Source organism: Oryzias latipes, chromosome 13, assembly GCF_053564925.1.
Source record: "Oryzias latipes strain Hd-rR chromosome 13, Olatipes_Hd-rR_3.1".
Taxonomy (NCBI): Eukaryota; Metazoa; Chordata; class Actinopteri; order Beloniformes; family Adrianichthyidae; genus Oryzias; species Oryzias latipes.
In genome coordinates, this window is record NC_136249.1 from 29,219,525 (window position 1) to 29,244,727 (window position 25,203).

At 38.4% G+C, this 25,203-nt stretch overlaps 3 protein-coding genes and 1 long non-coding RNA gene across 5 annotated transcripts in view; 2 read left to right on the forward strand and 2 right to left on the reverse strand.

Moving 5' to 3' along the window:
* Positions 1-111: 111 nt before the first annotated feature.
* On the reverse strand, positions 112-5,644 carry stoml3a (stomatin (EPB72)-like 3a). Its single transcript, XM_004075524.5, has 7 exons — positions 5,443-5,644; positions 3,312-3,415; positions 3,121-3,193; positions 2,965-3,047; positions 2,667-2,870; positions 1,572-1,706; positions 112-1,499 (listed from the first exon to the last, which is right to left on the reverse strand). The coding sequence occupies exons 1-7, from the start codon at positions 5,516-5,518 to the stop codon at positions 1,308-1,310; spliced, it is 867 nt and encodes a 288-aa protein (XP_004075572.1). The 5' UTR covers positions 5,519-5,644; the 3' UTR covers positions 112-1,307.
* Positions 5,645-7,798: 2,154 nt separating this feature from the next.
* Positions 7,799-15,872, reverse strand: slc25a15a (solute carrier family 25 member 15a). Its single transcript, XM_023961998.2, has 7 exons — positions 15,702-15,872; positions 15,381-15,443; positions 13,688-13,946; positions 10,746-10,886; positions 10,490-10,665; positions 10,260-10,418; positions 7,799-8,104 (listed from the first exon to the last, which is right to left on the reverse strand). The coding sequence occupies exons 2-7, from the start codon at positions 15,433-15,435 to the stop codon at positions 7,983-7,985; spliced, it is 912 nt and encodes a 303-aa protein (XP_023817766.1). The 5' UTR covers positions 15,436-15,443; positions 15,702-15,872; the 3' UTR covers positions 7,799-7,982.
* A 3,074-nt stretch (positions 15,873-18,946) lies between these two features.
* On the forward strand, positions 18,947-20,147 carry LOC144996855 (uncharacterized). The gene is made up of 3 exons (XR_013659641.1): positions 18,947-19,144; positions 19,236-19,439; positions 19,525-20,147. It is a non-coding gene; the product is annotated as an uncharacterized LOC144996855 (long non-coding RNA).
* A 1,414-nt stretch (positions 20,148-21,561) lies between these two features.
* Positions 21,562-25,203, forward strand: part of foxo1a (forkhead box O1 a) — a 28,872-nt gene continuing 25,230 nt past the window's right edge. The window contains exons 1-2 of one of the 2 annotated variants that reach the window (NM_001160464.1): positions 21,987-22,255; positions 22,340-22,592. In NM_001160464.1, the coding sequence (NP_001153936.1) occupies positions 21,987-22,255; positions 22,340-22,592 (522 nt within the window). Of the gene's footprint in view, positions 22,593-25,203 lie in introns of both variants that reach the window. The other variant, XM_011482191.4, reaches the window with a different exon arrangement.

Consider the following 25,203-nt stretch of genomic DNA (forward strand, 5'->3'; position numbering starts at 1 on the left):
CATAGTTGTATCAAACTTTGGATGATTGAAAAAATTACAAATTAAAAACCAAGTACTAGACATAGACATTTTTGTACTTAAATATAAAAAACAGGAGACTCCATTACATGTGCAGTTTGTCAAAAAGAGTTTAATTGTTTGCTTGAAAAGGAGTGAGAAGCAGTGAACTTTAATAATCCTACCCCTATTATGCTTTACTTAACTTTTTTTTTACACAGTTACCATATTAAACTTTGCAGTCCAACTACAGTTCATTTATCAAATCCATAAGTATTAAAAGTATCAAATAACTAAAGTACCAACATTTAAAAAATGCAACAGGAACTACCCATCTTTAACCCTTGTGCTATCTTAGATGACCCCACCCTTACATTGACGTGTTCTCCCTACCATGACAAAGGTGGATAAAGGTGGAAAGATTTTATGTAATCCATGGACACCAGTGAAGATCACAAATCATTGAAGAAAAAAGGTTCAGCGCACTGTCTAGTGGGTCTAGATGACCCAACTCCCAATGTTAAAGTGCCTATAATAGCACAAGGGATAATGGTGTCTGAAACCTGAGGCTCCATGGCCACATGTGGCTCCTTTATCCGTCCACTGAGGCTCCTTGGCTTCAAATAAAAATGCTAACAATTTTGAATAACTATTAAGTTCGGTAAATTAAGCACATATTCTAATCTATGCTTTGCAGCAGTGTTTAGTTAATGTTCAGAGGCAAAGTTTTTAAAGTGCATAATTGCGTCATACATGTAGTCACTAGAGATTTTTCAAAATAAAATTGTATTCTTCACCAATATTTTCATATTTTTGTAGCAATAGTTTGTTTTTTGACAGTATTTTTTTTAAAGTGCACCAAAGTTATAATGACAGAAAATGTCATATTTAAGTTTCATTTTTAATTCAAGTCTGCTGCAGCAGGAGGATCCTTTTTGAGACATTTTATTTTGAAAGGAACTTGAATGTTTTACTATCAAATCTAAGGAAATGAAATATTTTATTTATAGAAAAAATATAGGACTTTTATCATTCAATTACAAATAATTAAAGGCTTCATTTTACAAAGGAGGATCTTAATGGCCACAAAAACCTAAATAACATGTATTTTTCTAAACCGTGGGATTTTGGTCAGTGAGAAACAGGATCAAACGGCTCTTTCACCACTAAAGGTTGCAGACCCCTGATTTGTAGTCTAACAGGTATCTGGGGTCACTGGATTGACTTTCTCTCCAACCTTCTTCTGCATCTTTTCAGGGTTAACACTCCTGAATCAAACTAATTTTAACTAACTAATTTTGTGACCATCTTTACTTCCTCTGCATGAAACTCTGCAACATATCTATGGGCAGCGGGAAGATGATGGTGGAGTTTTTCTCTGCTGCTATGGTGCTAAGAGTCTGCAAGTATCGGAGCTGGAGAGCAGATGGAGCTTCAGCCATCACTAGAGAGGCTTCTTTCAGAGCTCTTGAGGCTTTCATCTCTCCCTCCGCAGCAATGATCTGAAATGCAACAATCACTGTGTGGTTTTTTTTTCATGGTTTGGAGAAGTGGAGGTCAAGTGTTGCTCTCACCTTAGCCCTGGCCTCCCGACTGGCCTCTGCTTCTGCTGCCATTGCTCTTTGCAGCTGTTGAGGCAGTGTCACATCTTTGATCTCCACACGCTCCACCTTGATACCCCATGGTTCTGTGGCATCGTCCAGGGATTCCTGCAAAAACCTTTTTTTGAATCTTGACTGCATCTGTTAATGGGATTAACTTGACTAGTTGTCAATCGGGGTGTAATAATTAATCTGCTTTTTATATTATTTATATTCCTACGATCCAACCAGATCAAACTGTCTGTTCTTAACCAAATTGACTTAAACCATTCTAAAGTCATTTCAATAGGAAATTAATTGATTGATCAAATCGTGATTTTTGTCCAATGTGTGGAAACAATGAATTTTGCAAAGACGTGTGACCATACAGTGTGCTAGAATGTTCTAATAATGTTCTATTCGTATCGTCTTGAAATGGAAAAACAACAGTGGGCTGAACTTTTTGATACTAAAATGTGAATGGATTTCCCTTTAATTTTTGTTACCTGTTTGTTTGTACACATATTTAATTTAAACTTGATTATCTATCAAGGAATGTTGAAAACGTCACCTGCACTGTTTAGTACCCAGGTATTTATCTCTGAGTCTCACTGGTTGAAGTTTTGGCTAAAGATATCTTGGATCAGTTTTTGTTCAGTCAATAGGATCGTTTCGAAATTAATCAAAATCAACTCTGAATCGTATCAGCAACAACAAATAATGATGTGAATCAAATTGTTAAAATGAATCGTTACACCCCTAATTATCAACCAACTCTCAAATTTGTAAGTTGTTTTATCTGTAATTAGATCATTAAAATTGTTTTGTTTAGTCTCATTGCTGCTCAGAGTAAAAGAAAATATAGATGAACAGTTTAAATTGTTTTTTCTGCACTCTAGTGGCAAAAGGGGTGATTTACCTGTCTGCTTTGAATCAAAGAAAAAAAAATAAACAGTGCAAAAGAAGCACTCCATCTACTTGAAGTTCTGGCTAACTGGATGCTATGCAATGAGGAGTAAAATGGAAAATATCTAACTTTTAATGATATTTGCTTTTCAATGCATTTCACTCAAAGCAGCTCTCTCCTACCTGCATACTGAGAGAAATGCCTTCCCTGTCAGACAGAAGTTCTGAAAGGTTTTTGGTGCCGAGGACGTTCCTCAGAGTGGTCTGAGCGAGCAGGCGTGTAGATGAGTGAGCATTGGAAACATTGGCCACAGATGAGATGGGACAGTGAATGCGGAAGTAGACCACACCGTCCACAGACACCGTCACAGAATCTTTGGTAAGAATCTGCCAAAATTAAAACAATTTAAAAAAAACACGGCAACAAGCTTAATTGATCACATATAAATAAAGGAGGGAAAATCAAAGAAAAATAACACACCTCTTGAGGAGGAATGTCAAAGGACACAGTCCTCAAGTCAACTTTTACAAAGTTGTCTGTGCAGGGCAAGACAAAAAAGAGTCCTAAACAGCAATATAGGGGAAAAAAATTGTTAATGGGAATTTATGTTCAAGTTGACTATTTAAGACTACAAACCTGGGCCTTTAGGTTTTCTGTCTACAATCCGGCCAAGTCTGAAAATGACGGCTCGCTCATACTCCTTCACTATCTGGACACCGATGCATGCAGAGAACCAAAAACAGGGGGAGAAAGACACCAAAAAACTTCAAATTTGAGAAAAAACTGTTAAACAAAGCTAAATGAGTCACTGCAAGGACAAACGGTACCTTGACACACATGAACCCTGTGAGTGGAAAGGTTGCCACCACAAAGATGAGGGAAAATATCACCAGCAGCCATCCAAAGCACCCCAGTTGTCCTGAGTTTTTATCTGCAGAGACAGAAAATGCTTTGGAAAAAAAGGTAAAACCGAGTGTTGCTATTATTTTCCATGACTCAAGAGTCTACTGACAACAGCTATATGATCTAGTGGGACAAATCCCTTTGTATTTAGAGGTCACGCAAAACATCTAAACAGTCAGCGAGGAGTCACACACCTCCATGGTGAATAAACAGGTAATTAATCTCTGAAGGAACTTATCTATTATAGTTATATTATCTTTGCCTGAGTCATGCACTATAGCTATTCTTGAAGAAAAGACAATGGCTTTTAATTATTTACATTTGGGAAATTCCACTCTTACGCCTACACTTTATAATCCAGCTATGGTTGGTTTGTAAAAAGTGGTATAATTTGAGTAGTTAACAATACAATACTGACTTTGCTTTAGCCTCAATAGAATTAGTATTTTTTTTTTAAATACTTGCGTCTGATGAGCTTATTAGCAGAAAGAAAATGTAAATAAAGTCAAAACATAAGGTAAAAAGACGCCTCTATATTTTTTAAACTACTTTTTCATAAACTGGCAGTTTTAACATAAACTCGGTATGTTGTTTTTGCTTGGTATTTAACCATATGATGCCTGAATTTATTTGCAGCTATGAAAAAACAGTCACTTTGGCTTTTGCTAAATTATGGTACTTTTGGTTACAAAGTGGGGGATAAGATCTTTGGAAATATCAATAAATGGGAAAAAAAGGATGTGGTGAAAACATGTACTGTTCACATCATTGTTAGAGAAACTGGCTTGAAGATAGACCAATAAGCACCTCCCCCTATCTCATCAAAGGAGTCACTAGAGGAATCCTCTCTTCACAAATACAGATCCTTGAATCTACAAAACTGTTTTCCATGTAATCTATTGTTGAGCAAATGAGTCTGCTTTCTGACAACCCCATCCCACAAATAAAATAAATAAACACAAATGTGTGAACATGTCACATCAGTTAAATTAGGGATGAGCGATATCTCAGTGCCATTATCTGTAACGGTCTATATTTGCATAATTTGAGTTTATCGATATCGGTCCAATATTGAAAAAAATCTACAGATATTCTTCCTAAATGTTTACTTGTTCCGAATAGATTGGGAAGCTTATATTTACAGTCATCGTCAGTATTGACTGTTTTCAGGTAAATGTTATTTCTGATAGAATACATGTGGTTCCTAATAGATCCCTGGCAATGTGGAGCTTATGGTTTACAGTTATGTTCCAATATTCAATAAGTGGTCTGAATGCTTACAGATTAATTTATATGAAAGTTTTAAAGTGATCAACTTGTTCCTATGAGATCCTTTGCTATGTTTTAAAAAGGTCAAGTGAACTTTGATGGTCCAGTAAAAGAAAGAGTGTGCATTTCTAATAAAGAAACAAAAAGGAAATCTAAACTTTGTGTGTAGACGCTTGAGTATCCATATCTGCAAATTTAGGCTATCGGCCACAGTTGCAGGGGAAATATCGGTTATCTGTGTCGGCCAGAAAAAATTATATCGGCCCATCCCTAAGTTAAATTACATCAAATCACACTATTTCTTCACAAATGACTGAACATGTGACCAAAATAGTAAATGGCATCTACTTATAAGGCACCTTTTGAAGCACAAGTTGTTTGATTGCTTTAAATAAAATAAGCCGATTATTTTTTCCTTTCCTTTTGGGAGAGCTAGAATTTTTTTAAGTTTCTTCTTTAATTTTATCATAAGCAAAAGTAAGTACAGAAATAAGCTTTAGATGTAGTCTCAAATAAACTACTTACGGTACTTTTATGCTGAATCTAGGAAGAATCAGTCACAATATTTCACCAGTTGACCCCCCTTTTTTTATAACTCTAGTTTTCCCTTAAACATCTAGATAAACATTTCAATAACAACGTGTGCAAATATATTTCAATCAAAATTGTTACTATTAGAACCAGACAAAAACATAAGTGACAATATAATTCACTCTAACAGACCACTCTTCATAGAAAATATTAAAAATATGAATCTTTACATAAATAAAAAGATGAAACATTTACCTTCGATAATGTCTGCATTTCTATCCAGTTTTTCTTGCCTAACCATCTCCACTGTGCTGGAAGTCGTGGAGATCATTGGTGAGTTGTCAGTGATACCAAGCAGCGCTGTGCTGTTTACCTCTATTCTCTCAGTGGGTGTGGCCCATTCATTCCCCTCAGGATGCTTTCCATGAACCTGAGACAGACACACACAAACTCCCCTTTCGTGCAATATCTTTGGACGGTGTGAGCCGACAGGTAACACGACCGTCAATCTGTCTCGCTTTAATGTGTCTCCTGCTAAAAATTGAGCTTTAGTAGAATCGTGTTACCATTGAGCAGCTGCAGGAGGACTCCATCACTTGTTGACAGAGGGTTATGAATAAATCATCAGGTGGATCCAAGTCTTGAAACATGACACAAAGTTTGGGAAGAAGACGTGATCGAAGTTTTGTCTCCTCAACAAAAAACATGGATGTTCCCCTACAAACATCTCTGTAATTAATCTGTCGTTGACCCCATCTACACAAAAAATAGCAATTCAGTCACCTAATTCTTAAATCTTTAAACAAAATCAATCAATTGTTTCTTTTGAAAATGACACAAGTAAACAAGCAGAGGACTTGGAACATTTGCCTTTTACTTTTTCCTGTTGTAGGAGTGTATCCTTCCTGATATGCATGTAAAGTAAGCACGTTGACATCCAGAAAAAAAAAGGTTAAAGGTAACAGGTGAGGCTAAAATCATTTAACATCACCCCTTTTCCTAAAATACAACCATCATTATTTTACTTTAAATAATTTACTGAGCTAAACATTTATCTCTGTTAATCTAAGTGAAATACAATCCATTTTTCTGTATCTGTGATTATTTTTTTGCAATGTTAGCTTTGAAACTAAACCTCATGAATGTATCACAATTTAAAGAAAGTATTTAAAAAATGCTCAATGACTCTTGAAAAAAAGATAACATGTCATAAATTAGAGAAGTTATTCTGAAATTGAAGGAGTAGCTGCTTTGAAGGAATTTAAAGTCTCTATTGTAAAACATGATGGCAGGTGCATAGTGGTGTGGGCCTGTTGCTGTTTTCCACATTGGAAGCAGGGAAACCTACTGATAAAATATGAAGCATGACACAAAATTTGTGTGCATTTCCTACAAGTCAGGAAAAGCCTTCTCTATAACCATCAGATGGCCAAAAATGACCTGTGAGTTTTTGGTAGAATTGAGACCAAATAGATTTAAAAATCTTTGGTTTTGGTCATTTTTGTATCCAAATTAAATGTTATTTTGCGTTTGTGCTGTTTAAGTGAGGCAGATGTTTATATTATTTCATTATTGTAGCTTTCCCCATTCTGGCTTCAATGTCAAATTCCTGCAAATATTATATCAAATCAAATCAAATCAAATCAAACTTTATTTATAAAATAGTGCTTCTCATGCATTTGTGCAGCTCGAAGCTCTTTAACATTAAAAACCCAAAAAACCAAAACCCAACCCACCCATCACCCTTCCCACTCCCCTCTGTTAAAACATGACCCATGACCCCCACGTACAAAGAATAATGACTATGTAACTGTAAAAATAAATAAAAAATAAATAAAGAAATAAACAAACAAGTAAGGCTTGGCTCTGCTGTGAGGAAACAGTATTTGGGAATATCTTCATACCAGGAGCCAGCCCGGCCATGGGAGCATCGCCACAGTGCCCACCCAGACTGGGACAACACTGGGGTCCACTTCACAGCCGTGAAGCTGCAAAGTTAAACTCCAGCTACCCAAGCAAGGGCGACAACCGCGGCAACAACCACCGACCAAGTCGGCAAGCCCTGGAGGAAAAGATCCCTACAAAAAACACTGGGGCTGAAATCATGATAAGATACTAAAATTAAAGACATAAGATGTATGTAACCCTTGTGCTATCTTATATGAACCCACCCTTCCATTGACGTGTTCTCCCTACCATGACAAAGGTGGATAAAGGTGGAAAGATTTCATGTAGTCCATGGACACCAGTGAGGTTCACTAATCATTGAAGAAAAAAGGTTCAGCGCACTGTGTAGTGGGTCTAGATGACCCAACTCCCAATGTTAAAGTGCCTAGGATAGCACAAGGGATAAAAACATAAAATTGAGAATAAGATGCATAAAATGAAATTCAATACATAAAATAGCCTGTACTAAAACTAATAGAATAAATTAGCAGTTAAAATCAACTATAAGTGAAATTAAAAAGGTGGATCTTGAGCCTCTTCTTAAAAACCTCTACAGTCTCTGCGGCGCTGAGGTTCTCCGGCAGGCTGTTCCACAGGAGAGGACCGTAATGGCAGAACGAAGCCTCACCGTAATAACGCATGTTGAAATGAAGAAGCTGAAACATCAAAATTTAATCCCAACTTTATTTTAAACTATCAGCAAACTGACGTTTGTGTGGTTTCCATGTTTTTATTTAGGGCGTGTACAAAAATTTTTGAAATCTTGTAAAAAATTAAACAAAGACACAATATTTAAATAGTTATCATTAAAATACCAGTAGTTGCTTTGAGAGGCATGTTACTCTACATCAGCGACCAGCTGCATCCATCATTAAGTTGTGGCTGTACTCATAAACCAGGAAAAGGGCTCCGTTGGCAGGGAAGGTGCGTATCATGGTAGGGGTCAAACCAGAGTACAGAGCAGTGAATCCTGTGAGACAGGGAAGAGTCAAAGAGCTAAACCAGAGCATGACTCCCCATAGAGGGTGAGCTTCCAGCATGGGCCAAATATTGACAACATAATGTGTGTCTAAACTGAGTTCTATTCACCAGCAGAGTTGTTTTCCCCATGATATGATTCAATTTATGATGTGAACGGTAGTTTAAGATTTTACTTGCTACTTCTGTTTGTTTCATCAATTATTTCACATAACAATAGATAAATATTATTTATGTCTAAAAATCCTAAAATACTACCATTTGAAAAAATTAAACTTGCAGAAAACAAAGATATTGCAGCTTAGTGAATGGTTCAAAACACAGCAACAATTTTAAAGCGGACAATGTTTGGAGCTGCAGTCACCAGCAATCAACATAGTATGAGGGGAAGAAAGTATGAAAATGTCAAGCATTCATATTAATTTATAAATAAATTGAGAAAATAAACACTTTATTTCAAAAATCCCTCCCACCTTGGAATAAGGAGAAACTGTAAACTAAAGTGATGAGGTGATGCACTAACTTCAGAAAGTTGAGTAGTAGGTTGTTTTTAAGGAGGTTTGGGTGGAGAAAAATTAACCTTTTTTTGTTTTCGTTTAAACAAACTTGTGTCTTTTTTTAGGTCCTAGTGCATTAGAAATTCAACTTTGAGCTGTGGGGGGAGAATCGTTGGCGGGGAGCAACCCCATACCCCCTTCCCCTCCTTGATGCAAAGACCTCTCTGTTTACACGCTCTCCTGCCAGCTTACACCCCAACCTAGTACTACCAGTGCAACAAAAATGGAGCTATCCAGCCGTACAGTTTTAAACGAGATTCCAGCTCAGATGAGGAAAAGGAAGACGTACATCTTGTCATCTACAAGTGGATAAATCCGTATGAACCGGAGCAGGGAGCTTGTGGCTTGCCGGTTTTAGCTTAGTCACAAATATGCTCCTTTTCAATATGCATTTTTTCATCTGCTCTTGATCCAGGACTGGGTCGTGGGACAGTAGTCTTAGAAAAGATGCCCAGACTCCCTCCACCCCCTCTGGGGGGACCCCGAGGAGTTCCCAGGTCAGCCGAGAGACACAGGCTCTCCAGCGTGTCCTGGGACTTCCCTAGGGAGGCGTCCAGGAGGCATCCGGACCAGATGCCCGAGCCACCTCAACTGGCTCCTCTCAATACGGAGGAGCAGGAGCTCTACCACAAGCTCTATCTGGATGATCAAGCTTCTCACCTTATCTCTAAGGGAGCACCCAGCAACCCTACGGAGAAAGCTCATTTCAGCCGCTTGTATTCCGAACTCGAGAACAAGACCCCAAATCATTTAAACTCCTCCGAATGGGGCAGGATCACTCCACCCACCAAGAGAGGCCAAACTACCTTTCCCCAATCAAGAACCATGGCCTCAGATTTGGCGGTGTTGAACGTTATCCCAGCCGCTTATCACTCGGCTGCAAACCACCCCAATGTACACTGGAGGTCCTCCCTTGATGAAGCATACAAAACAACATCATCATCTGCAAAGAGCAGAGTGGAAATCCTGTGGTCCCCCAACCTTACCCCCTCCCAACCCTGGCTGTGCCTAGAAATTCTGAACAGAACCAGTGATAAAAGGCCAGAGTCCAACATGCACCAGGAACAGGTTCCACTTACTGCCGGCAATGCGACCCAAGCTCTTGCTTTGGTCATACAGAGACAGACAGCCCTCACTATGGCTCCCCAGACCCTATACTCCCAGAACACCCTTCACACATGGGTCGAACACCTTCCCCAAAACCACAAAACACATTTGGACTGGATGAGAGAAATCCCAAAAATCCTCCAACACCCTACAGAGAATGTAGAATGGTCCACCGTTCCACCACCAGGACAAAAACCGCACTGTTGTTCCTGGATCTGAGGTTCCACTATCAGTCAAACTCTCCTCTTCAGTACCCTGGCATAGACTTTTGTGATTTAAATAAAGAAATACTCATAAATGTAATTTTGAGCATAATTTTCTTTAGGTACGTCCTCCATCATCAGAAATATGCGACAAAAACATGTTAAAAACATCATTTTCATTGAAGTGGGTCTTTAAGAACTAATCTTAAAAGGGTCTCTACAGATAAGGGTTTGATTGATTGAGTGAACTATCATTGTTCACAAACAACTGGATTCTTACCCTCAGTGCGTATGATGGCCATGAAGGTTTTCATGAAGCCTTCTTGCTTCCCAGCTAAGGAGTGGACCTGGATCCTGGACTTTACACAGTCTATTGGATAGATCACAAGCCAAAGACAAGCTCCTCCAAATCCACCGCTGAACATCAGTGGAAGAATACCTACAATACAGAATTTATTTGAGATGTAGACGGTGAAACGATAAAAATCAACAACGAACGACTCTTAGTACCTATGCCTTCCTTGTCTGTGCCCATGTGTTTGGCAAAAGTAGTTCGACACAGCTCATAAGCACCGAAGAAGCAGAAGTTACCAGGAATATCCCTCACAATGGTGGACGTCAGTCCTTGGTAAAAACCCAGAGGGCCGTTTGTCTTTAACACCGTCTTAACCACAGACCACACTGTGCTGAAATAAAAAAAACACAGTCGGGCGTGACGGCAGGCCGCCAAACACACTCACTACATCCCAGTTCTGTTTACACTGACCTTCTCTGTCCCGCTGCTACCCTTCCGGTTGCCTCCATTTCATGCATGGCCTGCAGGCGACATTTCACCAGCTCAGTGGGACACAACACCATGGAGGAGAAGATAGAGGCCAAAGAGCCTGCCGAGGCCTTCTGAATGTCACTGACAAGCAAAATCAGAGAAGATGGCATCAAAAAAGAGCTTCAGAATGCTCTGTTGATACACAAACAACCCACATGTCCCACTTAAGAGCAGGAAATGAGGAGCCATCTTTTGACTGTACACTTTTGAGACTGGACTGGCAGCATATTTTGGCCCACATTTAAAAGAACTGATTCTATCTTACAGAATACCACACAGTTTTTTTCAAGCACCAGTGAATATCCTACAAAAGTTGTGACAGAAGTTTCTTTAAAAGTAAATTGGAGATCACAGATAGCCAATTTCTATGAAGAAAGGAAGAAGTTCTTTTAGATTTTAAATCACAACTACTTTCATTTATAACTTTGAAATAGAAATATCTACTCAAAATACAAAGACTGTTTAATGAAATCCGTTTAATTTCTTTCTTAACCCCAATTCTAGGATTCAAAAATTTGTTAGATTAATTTATGTAGCAATTTAGTTTTTTATCTGCCAAATTGTTTCTTTTTTTAGCTTTGATGAGGCCAAATATAATTGTTAAATATTTTCTCAATCTATATTGATTTAAAAAAAATGCAAGTATCTCTTATAAAAAAAACCCTGAAGAAGCTACTTGGATGAGCAGCAAAATGCCTCCTAGATCAAAGTAAAAAAAAAATTATATTGGGAACAAAAGCCTTTGAGAATATGATCTGGGATAGGGATTGGTGTTTTCTGCATTCTTGTTTGTTTTTATGTACAGCACCTTAAACTGTTTTTTCACATGAAAGGTGCTACATAAATAAATTAATTTGAATTTGTTTTTTGTTTTTTTATATTAAAACTTTTTACTTTAAAAATTGTGGAGAAAACACATAAACGTCTAAAGTAATAAAAAAATAGATGTACATAAATATAAAATTGAAAATGTTTTTTTCTGTACAAAACATTAAGAAATGCAAAAATCCTAAGATTCTATTTTTTTAAATAAAATATAGTTATTTTAATTGTTTTTCTTGAGCCCAATGAAGTTTAGTTTTAGAAACATAAGTTAAAGTCCCATTTGCTGTCATATGATTCAGTGCATGAAATCTGTTCTCCATAATGACTCGTCCCTTGAGGAAGCATCAAGCTGCAATCACAGCTTCCCTCAGGAACCATTAGGAATTCGATTAGTTTTGCTGGTAACCATGGTGATAATTTCTGATGACATTGTTTGCTATAAAAATCAGCCAAAGTAATATCCAGAGGGTGAGTAAAAATACACTAAGTGACCGCTTTCTCTTAGAGAAGTGAAAATTAGAAAAACCCAAAATAACAAACAAGAGCATCCATGAATCTTCTGCGGCTTATGCTGAGTTGGATTGTGGAGGCAGGCAGCAGGATAAGCAAAGAACCCCAGACCTCCCTCTCCACAGAAACTTCCTCCAGTTGTATCTGGAATCTCAAAGAGTCCCTAAACCAGCCAAAAGACATAGCCCCTTTAGAGCAGAGGTGTGCAACCTTTAATGCTGAAAAGCCATTCGGTCCAGTTCCTCACTGACCAAAACCCGGAAATGTTTAGAAAAATACACTTCATCTAGTTTTTTGTTAACATGAAGCCATTTATATACGAAATGTACCTTTGAAATATTAACAAATATGGAATTATTGTAATCTTTTTGTATAACAATTTAACTTCTTTTGTTTTTGACAGGAAATTAAAAGACTTTTAGAGAGCACATACAAGTTCCCTTCAAAATAAAATACGCCCAAAAAAAGATCCTCCTGCTACAAAAAATTCCTTTGAATCAAAAATTTAAGAAAACCAAATCAAACATGGCCTTTTTCATCATTGTGACGTTCACGTTTTCTAATTTTTTAGAGCTTTGACTTTCTTTTCAGCCCCTTCTTCATCAAAAGGACTGCAGCCGCTGCATAAATACGCCTTTCAAATTCACACATCCATCGTTCCCTCACTCATGAATAAGACCCCCCAAGATACTACAAGTCCACTCAAGGCAGGAGCTCTGGGAGAGAGAGCAAAGCCAATATTTCCAGACAAGAACCATGACCTCAGATCCTGAGATGTTAATTCTCATTGCAGCTTCTGTCCATAAAATTTTATACAGAACTGGTGACAAAGGGCATCCCTGCAGGACCAGCATGCATTGGGAGCAGGTTCTACTCACTCACAGCAATATGAACCAATTATGAAAGACAAAGATTATTATTTTTTTTTTTAATGTATGACCAATAGAAAACAAAAATTGTTGACCAGGTTTGGGCATGTGAGTAGATGCTGGTAGTGAGTAAAAGGATATAATATAATAAAGTATTATGGACTTTGCCCTTTTTGTTGCTCAATAGGAAGGCTCCGCCAGCTTTAGTTGAAGCTCATTCTCAGAAACGGATGACCAAGTCCAGAACATTTTATTCTACCAGAACAAACAACAGAATTTTATTCTGCATCTAAAAATTAAAATAATTTAGTGAGACATTCTTCAGTTCTTCCTATGTGTTTGACATTTTAAAAACATGAATGACAAAAGTTGAGTTCAGAAAAATACGTTTTGCCAGAGTCTGAATCTCTGGTGGTTGTTCTGCTTTGGAGAAACATCTGGATAAATAAGATCACGAAAACATCCAGAAGATTTTGCGAGCTCATCAAATCAGTCGACATAAAAGGCCCAAAACTTTGGCTGCAGGAGCAAATGTGCGTGTGCAGAAAATTTAATAAAATGTACATTTCTATCATAAACTAATACAGGAACAACCAGGTAGAATGAATGTGATTCAAATTAATAAAGGTGAGTTTTGAGACTAAAAATAAAAGATTAATAAAAGTGTCAGCATTCAACCTGAGATCGACTCCTTTATCCATTCTGGACAAAAAGCGCACAGCATCCTGGCAGAGGCCATAACCCAAGAAGAGCACCGCGTTCTCGCTGATGTTGGCCAAGAGCGCCGGGGCAGTGCCTCTGTAGAGACCAAAGAGTCCCACCTCTCTGACGGTGGAAACCAGGGAGTGGATGAAACCACGGTACATGGTTGGAAACGTCTGCATTTTCACCTTGGCTGTGTCGAACGGCTGACCGCTCAGCACACAAGCTGTACCTCCTAAGGTAGGAAGACAAGTTAAATACGGTTGATCCAAAAAAGCAGAAGCTAAAACTCCAGCACCTTTTAGCATCTACTTACAGACCCACTCAGATGAAAATCGTGCATTTTAGCATTTTCTTGTGGCATTTTTCTCATGATGGAGGAAATTGTACTTCAAATTGCATTTCTGAGTATTTCTTTTCTCAAAAAATTGGAACGTTAAAACGTTTATAGATCCGATGTAGAAGCTAATACACAGCAAGCCACAAACTGGAAACATGAATGATGGGAAATTGGAGTGAGCTTTCTTAATGAGCGCTTGTTAAAACTTCAGATTTATGATTTCTAGGCAGAGAGCTGCACTCTCCACAAATAATTATGTTGTTCCTGAAATTATTTATACTTGACTTGAAGGAAGAGCCCAGACAAATCAGGCACCTCTGCACAGCCAGCTTTCCTGTCCTCTCTGACCTCAATGAGTCACAGCAGGGGGGTATTCCAGGAAGCATGTTTAAACTACCCTGACTTTAACCCTGAACTCTGGCTGAAGGCCGCCTGAACTTGCTTACTCTGGGTATGTCAGTTCCAAAAGACCGAATATGAGTTAACGTAGTTATGCTCGACTTGGCTCCTTCACCTCTCTGAATACAAACTAACCTTCAACTAAACCTGCTCCAGACCAGGTTATGTTCAGAGCATGAGTTGCTATGGCAACTTGACATACCCTGAAACACACCTCTGTCTTTGGAACCGAAACCTGAGGTTATCCTCAGGTTATTACTTAGCCTCAAACTTACCGTGTTAACTCACATAACCTGCTTTTTGGAACCCCCCCAGGTGGTCTTCCCCAAACTTTTGTATTAGAGGGGCTTTTTCTCCCCCACTATTGATCAAATGCATGTCATGTCATGTAATGTAATCTATCAATTATTTTAATCCATTTTTGCCAAAAAAAAATTTAATTGCTTTTATGCTTTATAGCATTCAACCAATTGTTTACCTGTTTCTCTTTATTTTTTATTTTTTTTAATTAAGGTATCTTCTGCCATTTTTTGGCGCTTCACTACTTCTAAAATTTTTCATCTATTAACTATTTAACAACTATTAAAATGTTCAGCTCTTTCACCTTTTTCCAGCTATGGCTTTTGGTCCTTCAAATCCTTGAACTTTTTAAGAACCTAGGATTTCCTGGTTTTTGCCTCCATTGAACTACATGGGGAATCCTTTGTGCAGACTATCGCTGGTTCGATACCCGGCGTTGGCATTTTTCACAAAAATATCTTTGTGCTGTTTTCCCTTTATTTATGCTCAACTTTGATCATTTATTTGTTTATTTTTGCCAATTATTACCCTTTAAGTTTCATTTTCATTCATTAATAAAGCATTCAACCCTGCTTTTTTTCTAGAAATGCAGCTCCTTTTAGTTGTGCGTGTGACTTTTTCACTGCATACCTGCTGCTCCAGCAGAGAAGTCTATAATTGCTTGGGTTGTTGGATTTGGAGCCATGGCAATGACTGAAAAGGAAGGATTAAATTAAGAAAAAAAAATAAAACAAAACAACAACAAATGTAATAAAAAAAAAAGAAAAAAAAAACCTGAAACAAGATTTAATGGGGGGGGGGGGGGGACCCAAAATTTGAGAATATTTGTAAAATCAACAACAATCACAATAATAATAATAATAATAATAATAATAATAATAATAATAATAATAATAATAATAATAATAAAACTTAGACATAGGGATGTCAAACGCATTACTACTTCCTTACCTTGAGTCCGGATTACACAGAATTTAAAATCGATTTAAACATCTGAACATTTCCATGAGAGCAACTGATCCTCTTAGCTTTACTTTGAGGCGCTCCTTTTGTCCGTTGACGCGAGTTAAAGCAAAACTTCACGGTCTTCCGTCTGGGTACCTGACGCAAGCGCACAAGGAGCTGTTGCAATCAAACAGTGGAGACGTTAACAAGCAATAGACGAGTTGGTTCAAGAGGAGGGCTTCTAGAAGAATGCTGTCACAATGCTGCCATCTGGTGGACAACCAGAGGCATTATGAAAAACTCAACAATGAACTCTTAAATTCTTCTTTGTCCTGATAAAACATACATTTAGGGGAAAAAAGAACTGAACAATAGGGACAGGAGTTTTTGTTAATAAGTAGTTAGTTTGCATACTCTTATTTTTTGGTTTAGCATGGAAACCTTTAATTTCTCTATTTTATTTGTAATAAATTTGAAATGTTCAAAGGTTTTCTCTTTCATATTTTTCAGAGAAAATATTTCATTATCTGGTCTAATTTTGAAGAAGTCGTCTAAATACTTCAAACCAAACTTTATTTCTAAAAGAAAAAATAATTCATACTTTCATAATTTGAATACCTCAGAGTGCTTTACAGTTAAAAAAAGACATTAAAAAAAGATATATATATGTATAAATGGTAGCCGACAAAATTTAAAACAACCACTTTATGCCAGAAATTATTTAATGAAAAACAAATGTCACTTTTACACAGCAGAAAAAAAGTTTTTGACAGGTCTGTGTCATAAATAGTTGTAATATGATGTTCTATTCACCCCATTTTATCTTATCATTTGCTATATTACTACAATATTTTACCATTCTGACTATAAACTCTAAAATAGAGGTCACCAAACTCTGAAAGTGATTGTGGGTGGCTCTAAGAGCCCTTGTGGGTCAGTCTTTGAAGGACTTGACAGAATACGTTATTCTGTGGGCCGCCACTGCACCGCTCCCTCTGCAGAAGAGTGGAGCATGAAGGCATCTCTCACTCTAAAGGTCTCGTTAGAAGAGTTGTTGGTGTAGGAACCAAAACTATTCGGCCTCAACCTAAACAGCGTTGGGTCGGTCGTAAAAAAACAAAACAAAGACATACGCATGCGCGGAGAGAATGCATGAACGTTACCGGAAGTTTTTTTTCTCCAAAAACTTTATTAAATTTAACAATTTAACAATGTAAAACAGCAACAAGGAACAAACCAGGGGGTTATTATTACCTTTTACACAAAAAACATTGAAACTGATGCACAGATCGAATGTTTTAATGGCTTTCTTATTGTGTTCATGTGTTGTTTAAACTCATTGATAAAGATGGAAAAATGAGGGGTATGATTTGTAACTTTGGATTTATGAATGTGCCACTTGCATAAAAACAATGAAAGGTTAATGATGTATAATTGTTACTTTTTATGAGATGGACAGTGGGTGAGGCCAAATATAACATGTACTAAGTACAGGCGAAAGTCTGGGTCAATGTGTGCGGAAATGAAATTACAAACTTTAGACCATAGAGTAGTGGAAAAGGGACACGACCAAAATAAATGTACAGTATCTACAGGGTGTTCTTGACAAAAAGAGCAGGTTACATCAATATCTTCTTTGAACCTTTGCAGATATAGTTTGGATGGGTAGAATTTATGGGTATTATTATTGAAGGTTTTAACAATTGTTTGCAAAATATTATTGAATCGGTCTGAAAAAGTCATATTATTTTCGTGATTTTCCTTAAAAACAATTTCTTAGTTAATTAAAATGTTTTTTTTTTTAGAAATAATGAGTTAATAAAAAAAATCCACTTTTGTTTAAATTGAATCACAAGTATGAAAATAACAGGAATGTTTGACATATGTTCTCCTGTCTAAAAAAAAAAACGCCATGTAATATTTAAACATTTAGATTTAGAATATTGTTAGAAAAATTGTATCGGATGAAAACTGTTCCTCGAAAATACAGATTAACCGACTGTGGAGTCTTTTAATTTGACAAACAAATGTAATTGGAGGTTCAGACATACCTTTGTTTGATATTATTGGTCCAAATTGATTTCCTTATGTTTTAAAAGAAGCAGATGTGTATTTAGCCACGCCCCCTTTCAAATATGTCCAGCATGAACAAATACATTCAGTCCTTTTGACATTACATTTAGACAAATAAACAAAAAAGGTGAGTAAACGTCATCAAACGTGAAACGGTTTTTCCTCTATGTAAACAGTTCTGTGCTAATTTTGCTATATTAATGTCAACCATACTGTGATGTAAAAAAATAAATAAAAAGCATTTATTCATGTTGTTCTGGTGGTTTTCCAATGTTCTAGAATACTTTTGTTTCTGTGACTCACAGTAATTGTGAACATTTCCTCTTTAGGAGAAACCCTGCAGCAGAAAAACTCCTGACAGAGATTTAGTTCCTCCAGAGTCGCCCTCACTGCCCAACAGTAACTTCAGTCATCCGTCTACAAAGAGCTTGCTTTGGCGCTACAATCAGCAGAGGATGAACCCCTCAGATTCAAGGATATTTGATGTCCAAACTTGTTCTGTCCTGAAACCACCACTTAAACTGGAAATGGGAAATCACAGCTGTGAAAAGATGTGTCTTTGCAGCTTTTTTGTTTTTGTTTTTGACAGAAATGAGATATAGCAGTTGAGCCCTTGGCTGGCGGTCCTATGCGGCCCGTTAAGCTATTTCATCTGACCCACCTAACTGGAAAAATGTTATTGATAATCCTAGTTATTGTTTCATTGTCCTATATTTCAAGTGACTTCCCATAAATGGTGCTCAATAGAAACATTGACCTTTGTTTAGGTGCTGATAAATTATTCTGCATTGGTGTAGTGTTGGAAGATTTTTTTTTTCTGACATTCATGTGTGGCTCCTGAGTCGGACAGACTTTTTTCCGGTCATTCCAACCCCACGTGAATGCAGCATTTCTCTAAGTTTGCCCTGGGACATCAACCCATTGCACTAAAATGAGACCAAAAGCCACAGTCTTAAAAAAATAAAACTCTATAATGTTCTGTTTTTAAAATATATGTATTATTTTTCAATCAAAAAGCATGTTTTCATCCAAATACCATGTTTTTTATTTCTGTTATTAGGTGGATTACCAAATGTATCCAGGCATCTGCTTCTGATCCGGCCCTTCTGTTAAATTTTGGAACCTTTGTTGCCCACGAGTCAAAAATTTGCCCATCTTTGATTTCGATAGAAGGGGCAGCATGGCATTGTGCCTGTCACTGAGCTGTGCAGCAGGCTAACATCTCAGATGTTTGCTGTTGGTCCCTCAGCTCCTGGCAGCAGTGTACAAGGCCATGTCTGACCACCATGTGGACTTGGAAGGCACCTTCCTCAAACCAAACTGCAGCCTAGAAGAGGTTACCATGGCAACTGCCACCATTCCCCCAGCTGTGGCAGGTAAGTACGCCTGCTGGCTGTTCGTCAATTACAAAGATTCCAAATGAATCTGTTCAAAAACAGAGCAGCATCGCCCATCCTCTCCCCACAGCAGCTGGTTTCCTCTCTGGTGGTCAGAGTGAAGAGGAAGCTTCTGTTTACCTGAGCGCCATCAACAACCGTCCCCTCCCTAAACCGTGAATCCTGACCTTCCTGCCGTTTGGCTGAAGCCCTACAGGTTTATGGACTCAGAGCATGAAGAGGACATCAAGAGAGGCAGAAATCTGCCATCGAACAGTTCATCGAGAGGGCAGAGGTACCTTTAACCCGTGTTTACTGTAAGCAACATCAACTCCATCAATTCTTTCATTTCAGATCCTTTCCATTTGTTCCGCCCACAGGTGAACACATTGGCTTTTCAGGGGAATCCACTGGTGGAGACAGTTGTGGTGATGCTGGCCAGAGAGTCTATGGTTCCTGTTCTGCACAGTGAGGAGGATAAAGGCACACATTTGAACCTGGTCAGAGCGTCCTTCAGTTCCTTCATCTGTGGGCCTTAAAAGCATACGTTACATCAGGATGGTCACACTTCAAATGATGGACAATGAAAACCGTCTTTGGGTAAATCTTCTGAATGGGTTTAAGGAGAGCTATTTTCATCTGTAAAACATGCTATGAGCTGCTAAAAAAAAGCATTTAAAAGAGTTAATGTAAGCTATATGACTCCTAAGTATCCATAGAAGTAATGCAAATGTGTTTTAAACGTTTGAGTGTTTTTGAGCTGACTTCATTCTTTTGGTCCAAGTAGAGTCTCCGGCATCTTAGAGGGTTTTCTGAATAACATCTCTGGAGCCTATAGAGGTTATAGAGGTGGAGTTGTATTATTGTGACTTTCAGGTGTCGCTAATGATGAGGTCATCAGTTTTGCCTCTCATGACTGAAGAGTGTGCTTAGTTTGCTGTACTGTACTTGTATTTGTGATTGTGAAACTCAGGTTTTGCAGCTTCTTTTTTATTTTTAATTTTTTTTTTTTACGACAGTGGCTATAAGGTTGATGCTCATTATTATTGAAGCAAACTCTGCTGGAGTCCCAGAATCCTTGTTTTTGCTGCCATCTTAACTTTTCTCTCTAGTTATGTTAGTCATACGTACAATAGTTCTATTCCACATTTAAGTGATTGTTTTCAGGCTACAAAACCTGTATTCTTTGTTTTGTTTTTTTGAAAAGTAGCTGTGATGTAAACAAGAGGATTCATGTCACGTGTCCCGCGTATCCTGGTTACTTGAGTAAACAGGAAGTCACAGCAAAATCAAGACCGCCTCTAGTTACAATACCAGCCAATGGCCACAAGGTGTCGCCAAACTCCATAGTTGTAAAGGGAGAGCTTTGTGGAGTCCCGAAACCTGTAGCGTTGCTCCTCTTGACAAATGACAATGAATCTTTATTGAATCTGTAATGTAATGTATGCAGAAAATGAATTATTATGAATGATTGTTTTGACTTTGAATATTGCAGAATCAAAAACATATTTCTAAAGTGGATGGATTGATGGATGGATGGATGGATGGATGGATGGATGGATGGATGGATGGATGGATGGATGGATGGATGGAAACAATTCCAATTATCTTTGAGGCCTGGATTTATTCTCAGCTATGAGAACAATTATTTATGGCTTTAATTTCAAATATATGCTAAATTAAGGTAATTTTGGGGCCAAAACATTTTTATACATGTCGTTTTTTCTGTTTACAATTTAAAAATGCTTACACTTTTTGGCTTAAATAATTATTGTGGGTCGTTTGAATAGAAATGTTTTTTTTCTTTCTTTAATTTATTCTTTTATCAACTTTTTTTGTTCCACTACATTTATCAAATGTGACGATTTAAAAAAATAACCTTGGATTATTGCGATGTTGCAGAACAGTTTTCTGCATTGACTAACTATTGAGTTTTTGTTTCCCTTGTAGTTTTTATATTTTTATTTTTTGACTTGGGGGGACTTTGTCTTGTCTGGCCTTTTTTCAAATTTATATTTTGCAGCACCCAAAGCTGCAAACATTTGTTTGAAGTGTCTTAAAGGTGACATTTTGGCAGGTGGAAAGTTGTTTTAAAATCATTTAAATAATCACTAAAGGGGATTTGTACAAATTGAAACCTTGTGAATCAGAAGATTCATAACTTCATGTTGTAATGTTAAAATATGTCCAACACAAGAGGCTTTCAGCTCTTATCTGTTTGCTCAGCTGTTGGACAAATTCTAAGGGGGAAAAAATCATTTTTCAGAATAAATGCATATGACAGGCATTACTGTTTGTAGTCAGTTTACATTCAAGTTTTTTTTAACCATTTAATTCATAATAAAATGGAAGAGAAATAATAAAACCCAGAAATGTCTGTTTTCTTTCCCCAAAGTCCTTTGTTTACTATTTTGTAGTGGACCGGGGGATTTCCCCCCTCCTCCTCCTTGTTTATTGGTGCTTTCGGCTGTCAGTCAAATGTGGGCGGTGTCAGCTGACTTGATACTTCCAGTAAGTCTCACATGCCGCACACAGAGTCAGCGGGCTGGACGCGCTTCAGACGGGTCGTCCGCGCGCCTGGATAACAACAACAACAGACTTGTTCCTGTGGCTGAACTGGGTCCTGCCTGTCCGCGCGCGCCCTGCAGCTTCTTCACCGGCTTTCTAACGCTCTGGGATGTGACGCTCTCTGCAGACTTTGCGCTCAGGCGGAGCCCGGTTCCCCCGGTCAGACTTCTTTTGCGCGCGCTCTTCTTCAACTTCTACGGCCAACTTGTGACTTTTGTCGGTTCGTCGCTCTTACATGACAGTGTGACTCCTCTGCCAGTTCTTTCTGTCGACCATGGCGGAAGCACCTCAGCAACCACATTTGGTGGAAATCGACCCGGATTTCGAACCCTTGCCGCGGCCCCGCTCGTGCACTTGGCCCCTTCCCCGTCCGGAGTTCATTAACCCGGGAGATTCCAACACGTCCTCGCCGGTCCCGTCCGTGAAGCAGGAACCCGGCGGCAACGCAGAGTACATCAACAACCTGAGCCTCCTGGAGGAGAACGAGGACTTTGTGGAGCAGAAGCCCGTCATCCTGTGCAGCGAGTTCCAGTGTCAGGAGACCTGCGTCCACCAGCAGCCCGCGCAGCAGCAACATCAGCATCACCCCAACCCGCAGCTCCCGCATCAGCATCAGCAGCAGCAGGTGCCTCTGCTCTCCGCACCGGTCAGCTCGAACTCCTCCGCCGCGGCTGCTGCGGCGGCGGCCGCTGCCCAGAGGAAGAGCAGCTCCTCCCGGCGCAACGCTTGGGGGAATATGTCCTACGCAGACCTCATCACCAAAGCGATCGAAAGTTCTCCAGAGAACAGGTTGACTCTTTCTCAGATTTATGACTGGATGGTGAAGAGCGTACCTTACTTCAAGGACAAAGGAGACAGCAACAGCTCTGCAGGATGGAAGGTACTTTGTTTCTTTTTTCTTTTTTGGTTTGGAGCAGCTGTTTACGCACGGCATGTGCCAGGTCTTACTAGACAAAGTTTTGCGCGTCTCTTTTGGGAACTTTTATCTCCTGTGGCATGGAGTTTTGGCTCGTCTGTGGTGTTTAAAAGTTTATTTAGTCTACGTATTTGTGTCCTAATCGTTCTGCAGGGACTTGTGCAAATATTTGCACTGCTTTTTTGTTGTTTTTCTTCAGAGATTGTACATTGACCCAAAAGTATTCATGAGCAGCCAATTGGCTGTTGAAAGCACATGATATGCACATATGCATCCTTCATGGTTGCCATTCCCAGATCTTTACTCACCTTTGTCATTTGACTCAGGTGAGTCTCCTGACTCAGAAGGTTTGGATTGCTGTTCTCCTTATAGTGGTTTTTGTGAAATTCTTACACTTTGACTGATCATTTTAGGAAAAATGAAAGCTTGGAGGCTCAATTTTCCACTAGAACGCAGCCTGTGTTGTAAAAAGATACCAGAGGCATTTGTGTGTCCTAGAAACTGTCCAAAACATTACACAAGAGTGGATTTAACATTTGTGATGGGATGTGACAGGGCTTAGCACTGAACACCAGCAAAGGGCGTAAACTCTTCCTCGGAGGCGCATAGTTTCAGTTGAGTCTCACAATAAATTGATGACAGTCCACTCTCCCAGCAGGAAATCATACTCAGTCTGTAGCCACACATTGAGAGATTTATTATGGCTGGTCTGTGTCAAAGGCAGCCGGAGTTGCTTATGAAATCCAAAGCAGTTGTGGAGTTTTTTTTTTTTCTTCTCTTTTTTTTTCTCCCTTCAATTAGAGCAGGCTTGCATGGCTGAGTCATGTGCTGAGAGATGACACATTCATGTCCGCACAAATGCTCGCTGCTTTTGGATTTTACTCCATTTCAAACAACGATTGAACAACAAAACACACACATGCAACTTTTGAACAAATATACACTTTTCGTTTTAGAGAATTTTAGAGATCCACTCAGATGAAAATCGTACTTTTGATGTTTTTTAACAAGTTCTTTTAGCATTTTCTCATAATAGAGGACATATAAATTAAGAAAATTAAGCCTTAAAGTGCATTTTTAGGTATTTTGTCATTCAAATCATTGTGAGTCAGGAGCAGATGAAAAAATGCAGTTGGAAAAAGAGCTTATTTGTGATGTAGAAAATACAATTGGCGGACCATTGTAGACGACAAGATCCATGTACGTCTTCATTTTCCTCGTCTGAGCTGGCACCTGGCTCAAAACTGTATGGCTGGATGGCTCCTATATTTTTGCTGTGCCGGTGATGTTAGTTTGGGGTTGTGAGGGGCTGTAAGCTAGTGGGAGAGAACAGATCCCTTTCAGTAACTGTAATGGGAAGAGGGGTGGGGTTGCTCTATACCAACAGACCCACCCACAACTTAGAGGCAATTTTCCAGTGAACTACTGTCGCTCTACAGACTGCAGAAGCTATGTCCTAGAAAATGATACAGTTGTTGTTGTTTTTTTTAAATTATTGAATATTTTGGCTCAGAATGGCCTAATCATAATTAAAAGACCACTGGGAACACTTTAAAAATAAATGAACAGATGATCAGAGTGGGTCTTTAAAAAGCGCAGATGCAGTTTTTTAAAACCACAGTCATCCACTGGACTATAGTGTTTATAAAAACCTCAGAACTCCTCTTGAGCATGTCAGACTAAACAAGAAAACAAAAGGAGTGTTTACTGGAATACACAGTATAAAAAAGCAGGTGATGGGCAGACGGAAACATTTTGTTTACATCAGTTTATACTTTTTTTCTGAATAATTTAGACGCAATTTAGGATCCTTAAATATTTTAATCATTAAATAGAGCTTGTGTTACTAACCCTGAATGGCATGCATATTAATCAGAATCTTTCCAGTGGGTGATACATTATATTATCCCAATATTTATGGGTATTTTTTAAAAAATAGTTAACAACCAAGCTTTCAAATGGAGTGCCAAGAGCAGAATCCAAGTGATGAATTGGTTAACCCCAACATTTTTTTATTCCGAAGTTTGAAAAGCCTACATTTGTCAAAGTGATGGAATATGTGTATGTAGTAAACAGAGGTGGCAAGCAACGTTGGAGCGATTCAGCTGTGGTTTTGAGGCCAAAAGCGACCTCTGATGAGGAAAACAAAGACGTTCGTGGATGTAGTCCTCTACAAGTGGATGCATCAGAATAGAGTGGGGAGCTTTTGGCCCGCCCAGAGGAATTTCTACGTCACAAATATGATCCTTTTAAACGACATTTTTTCCATCTCCTCCTGATTTACAATGATTTAAATAAATAAATACTCATAAATGCAAGTTCAAGTTTAACCTTTCTCCTCCATCATAAGTAAAATACCACAAATTTCATTGAAGTGGGTCTTTAATGACAGTTTGATCGGGATCTATAACAACCTTTGGGGCCAAAATCTAGTGGAAATGTGGCAAAAAAAAATTACATAGAAAAAGTAAAAGTGGAATGAAAGAACTTGTTTTGCTTACACCCTCTGTTCCAGAGGCTGAGAGACATAATTATTTAAAGGACTCAATTTAAGACCCTTAACCAATTTCTTTTT

Excerpts from the sequence above, each read along its gene's own strand:
- stoml3a (XM_004075524.5), bottom strand. The coding sequence starts at position 5,518 with ATGATCTCCACGACTTCCAGCACAGTGGAGATGGTTAGGCAAGAAAAA. Across the intron at positions 3,194-3,311 it reads CAGGGTTCATGTGTGTCAAG|ATAGTGAAGGAGTATGAGCG; the intron begins GTACCGTTTGTC and ends ATCGGTGTCCAG. Across the intron at positions 3,048-3,120 it reads CAGAAAACCTAAAGGCCCAG|GACTCTTTTTTGTCTTGCCC; the intron begins GTTTGTAGTCTT and ends ATTGCTGTTTAG.
- slc25a15a (XM_023961998.2), bottom strand. The coding sequence starts at position 15,435 with ATGGCTCCAAATCCAACAACCCAAGCAATTATAGACTTCTCTGCTGGA. Across the intron at positions 10,419-10,489 it reads CACAGACAAGGAAGGCATAG|GTATTCTTCCACTGATGTTC; the intron begins GTACTAAGAGTC and ends TCTGTATTGTAG. Across the intron at positions 8,105-10,259 it reads GGCCATCATACGCACTGAGG|GATTCACTGCTCTGTACTCT; the intron begins GTAAGAATCCAG and ends CCTGTCTCACAG.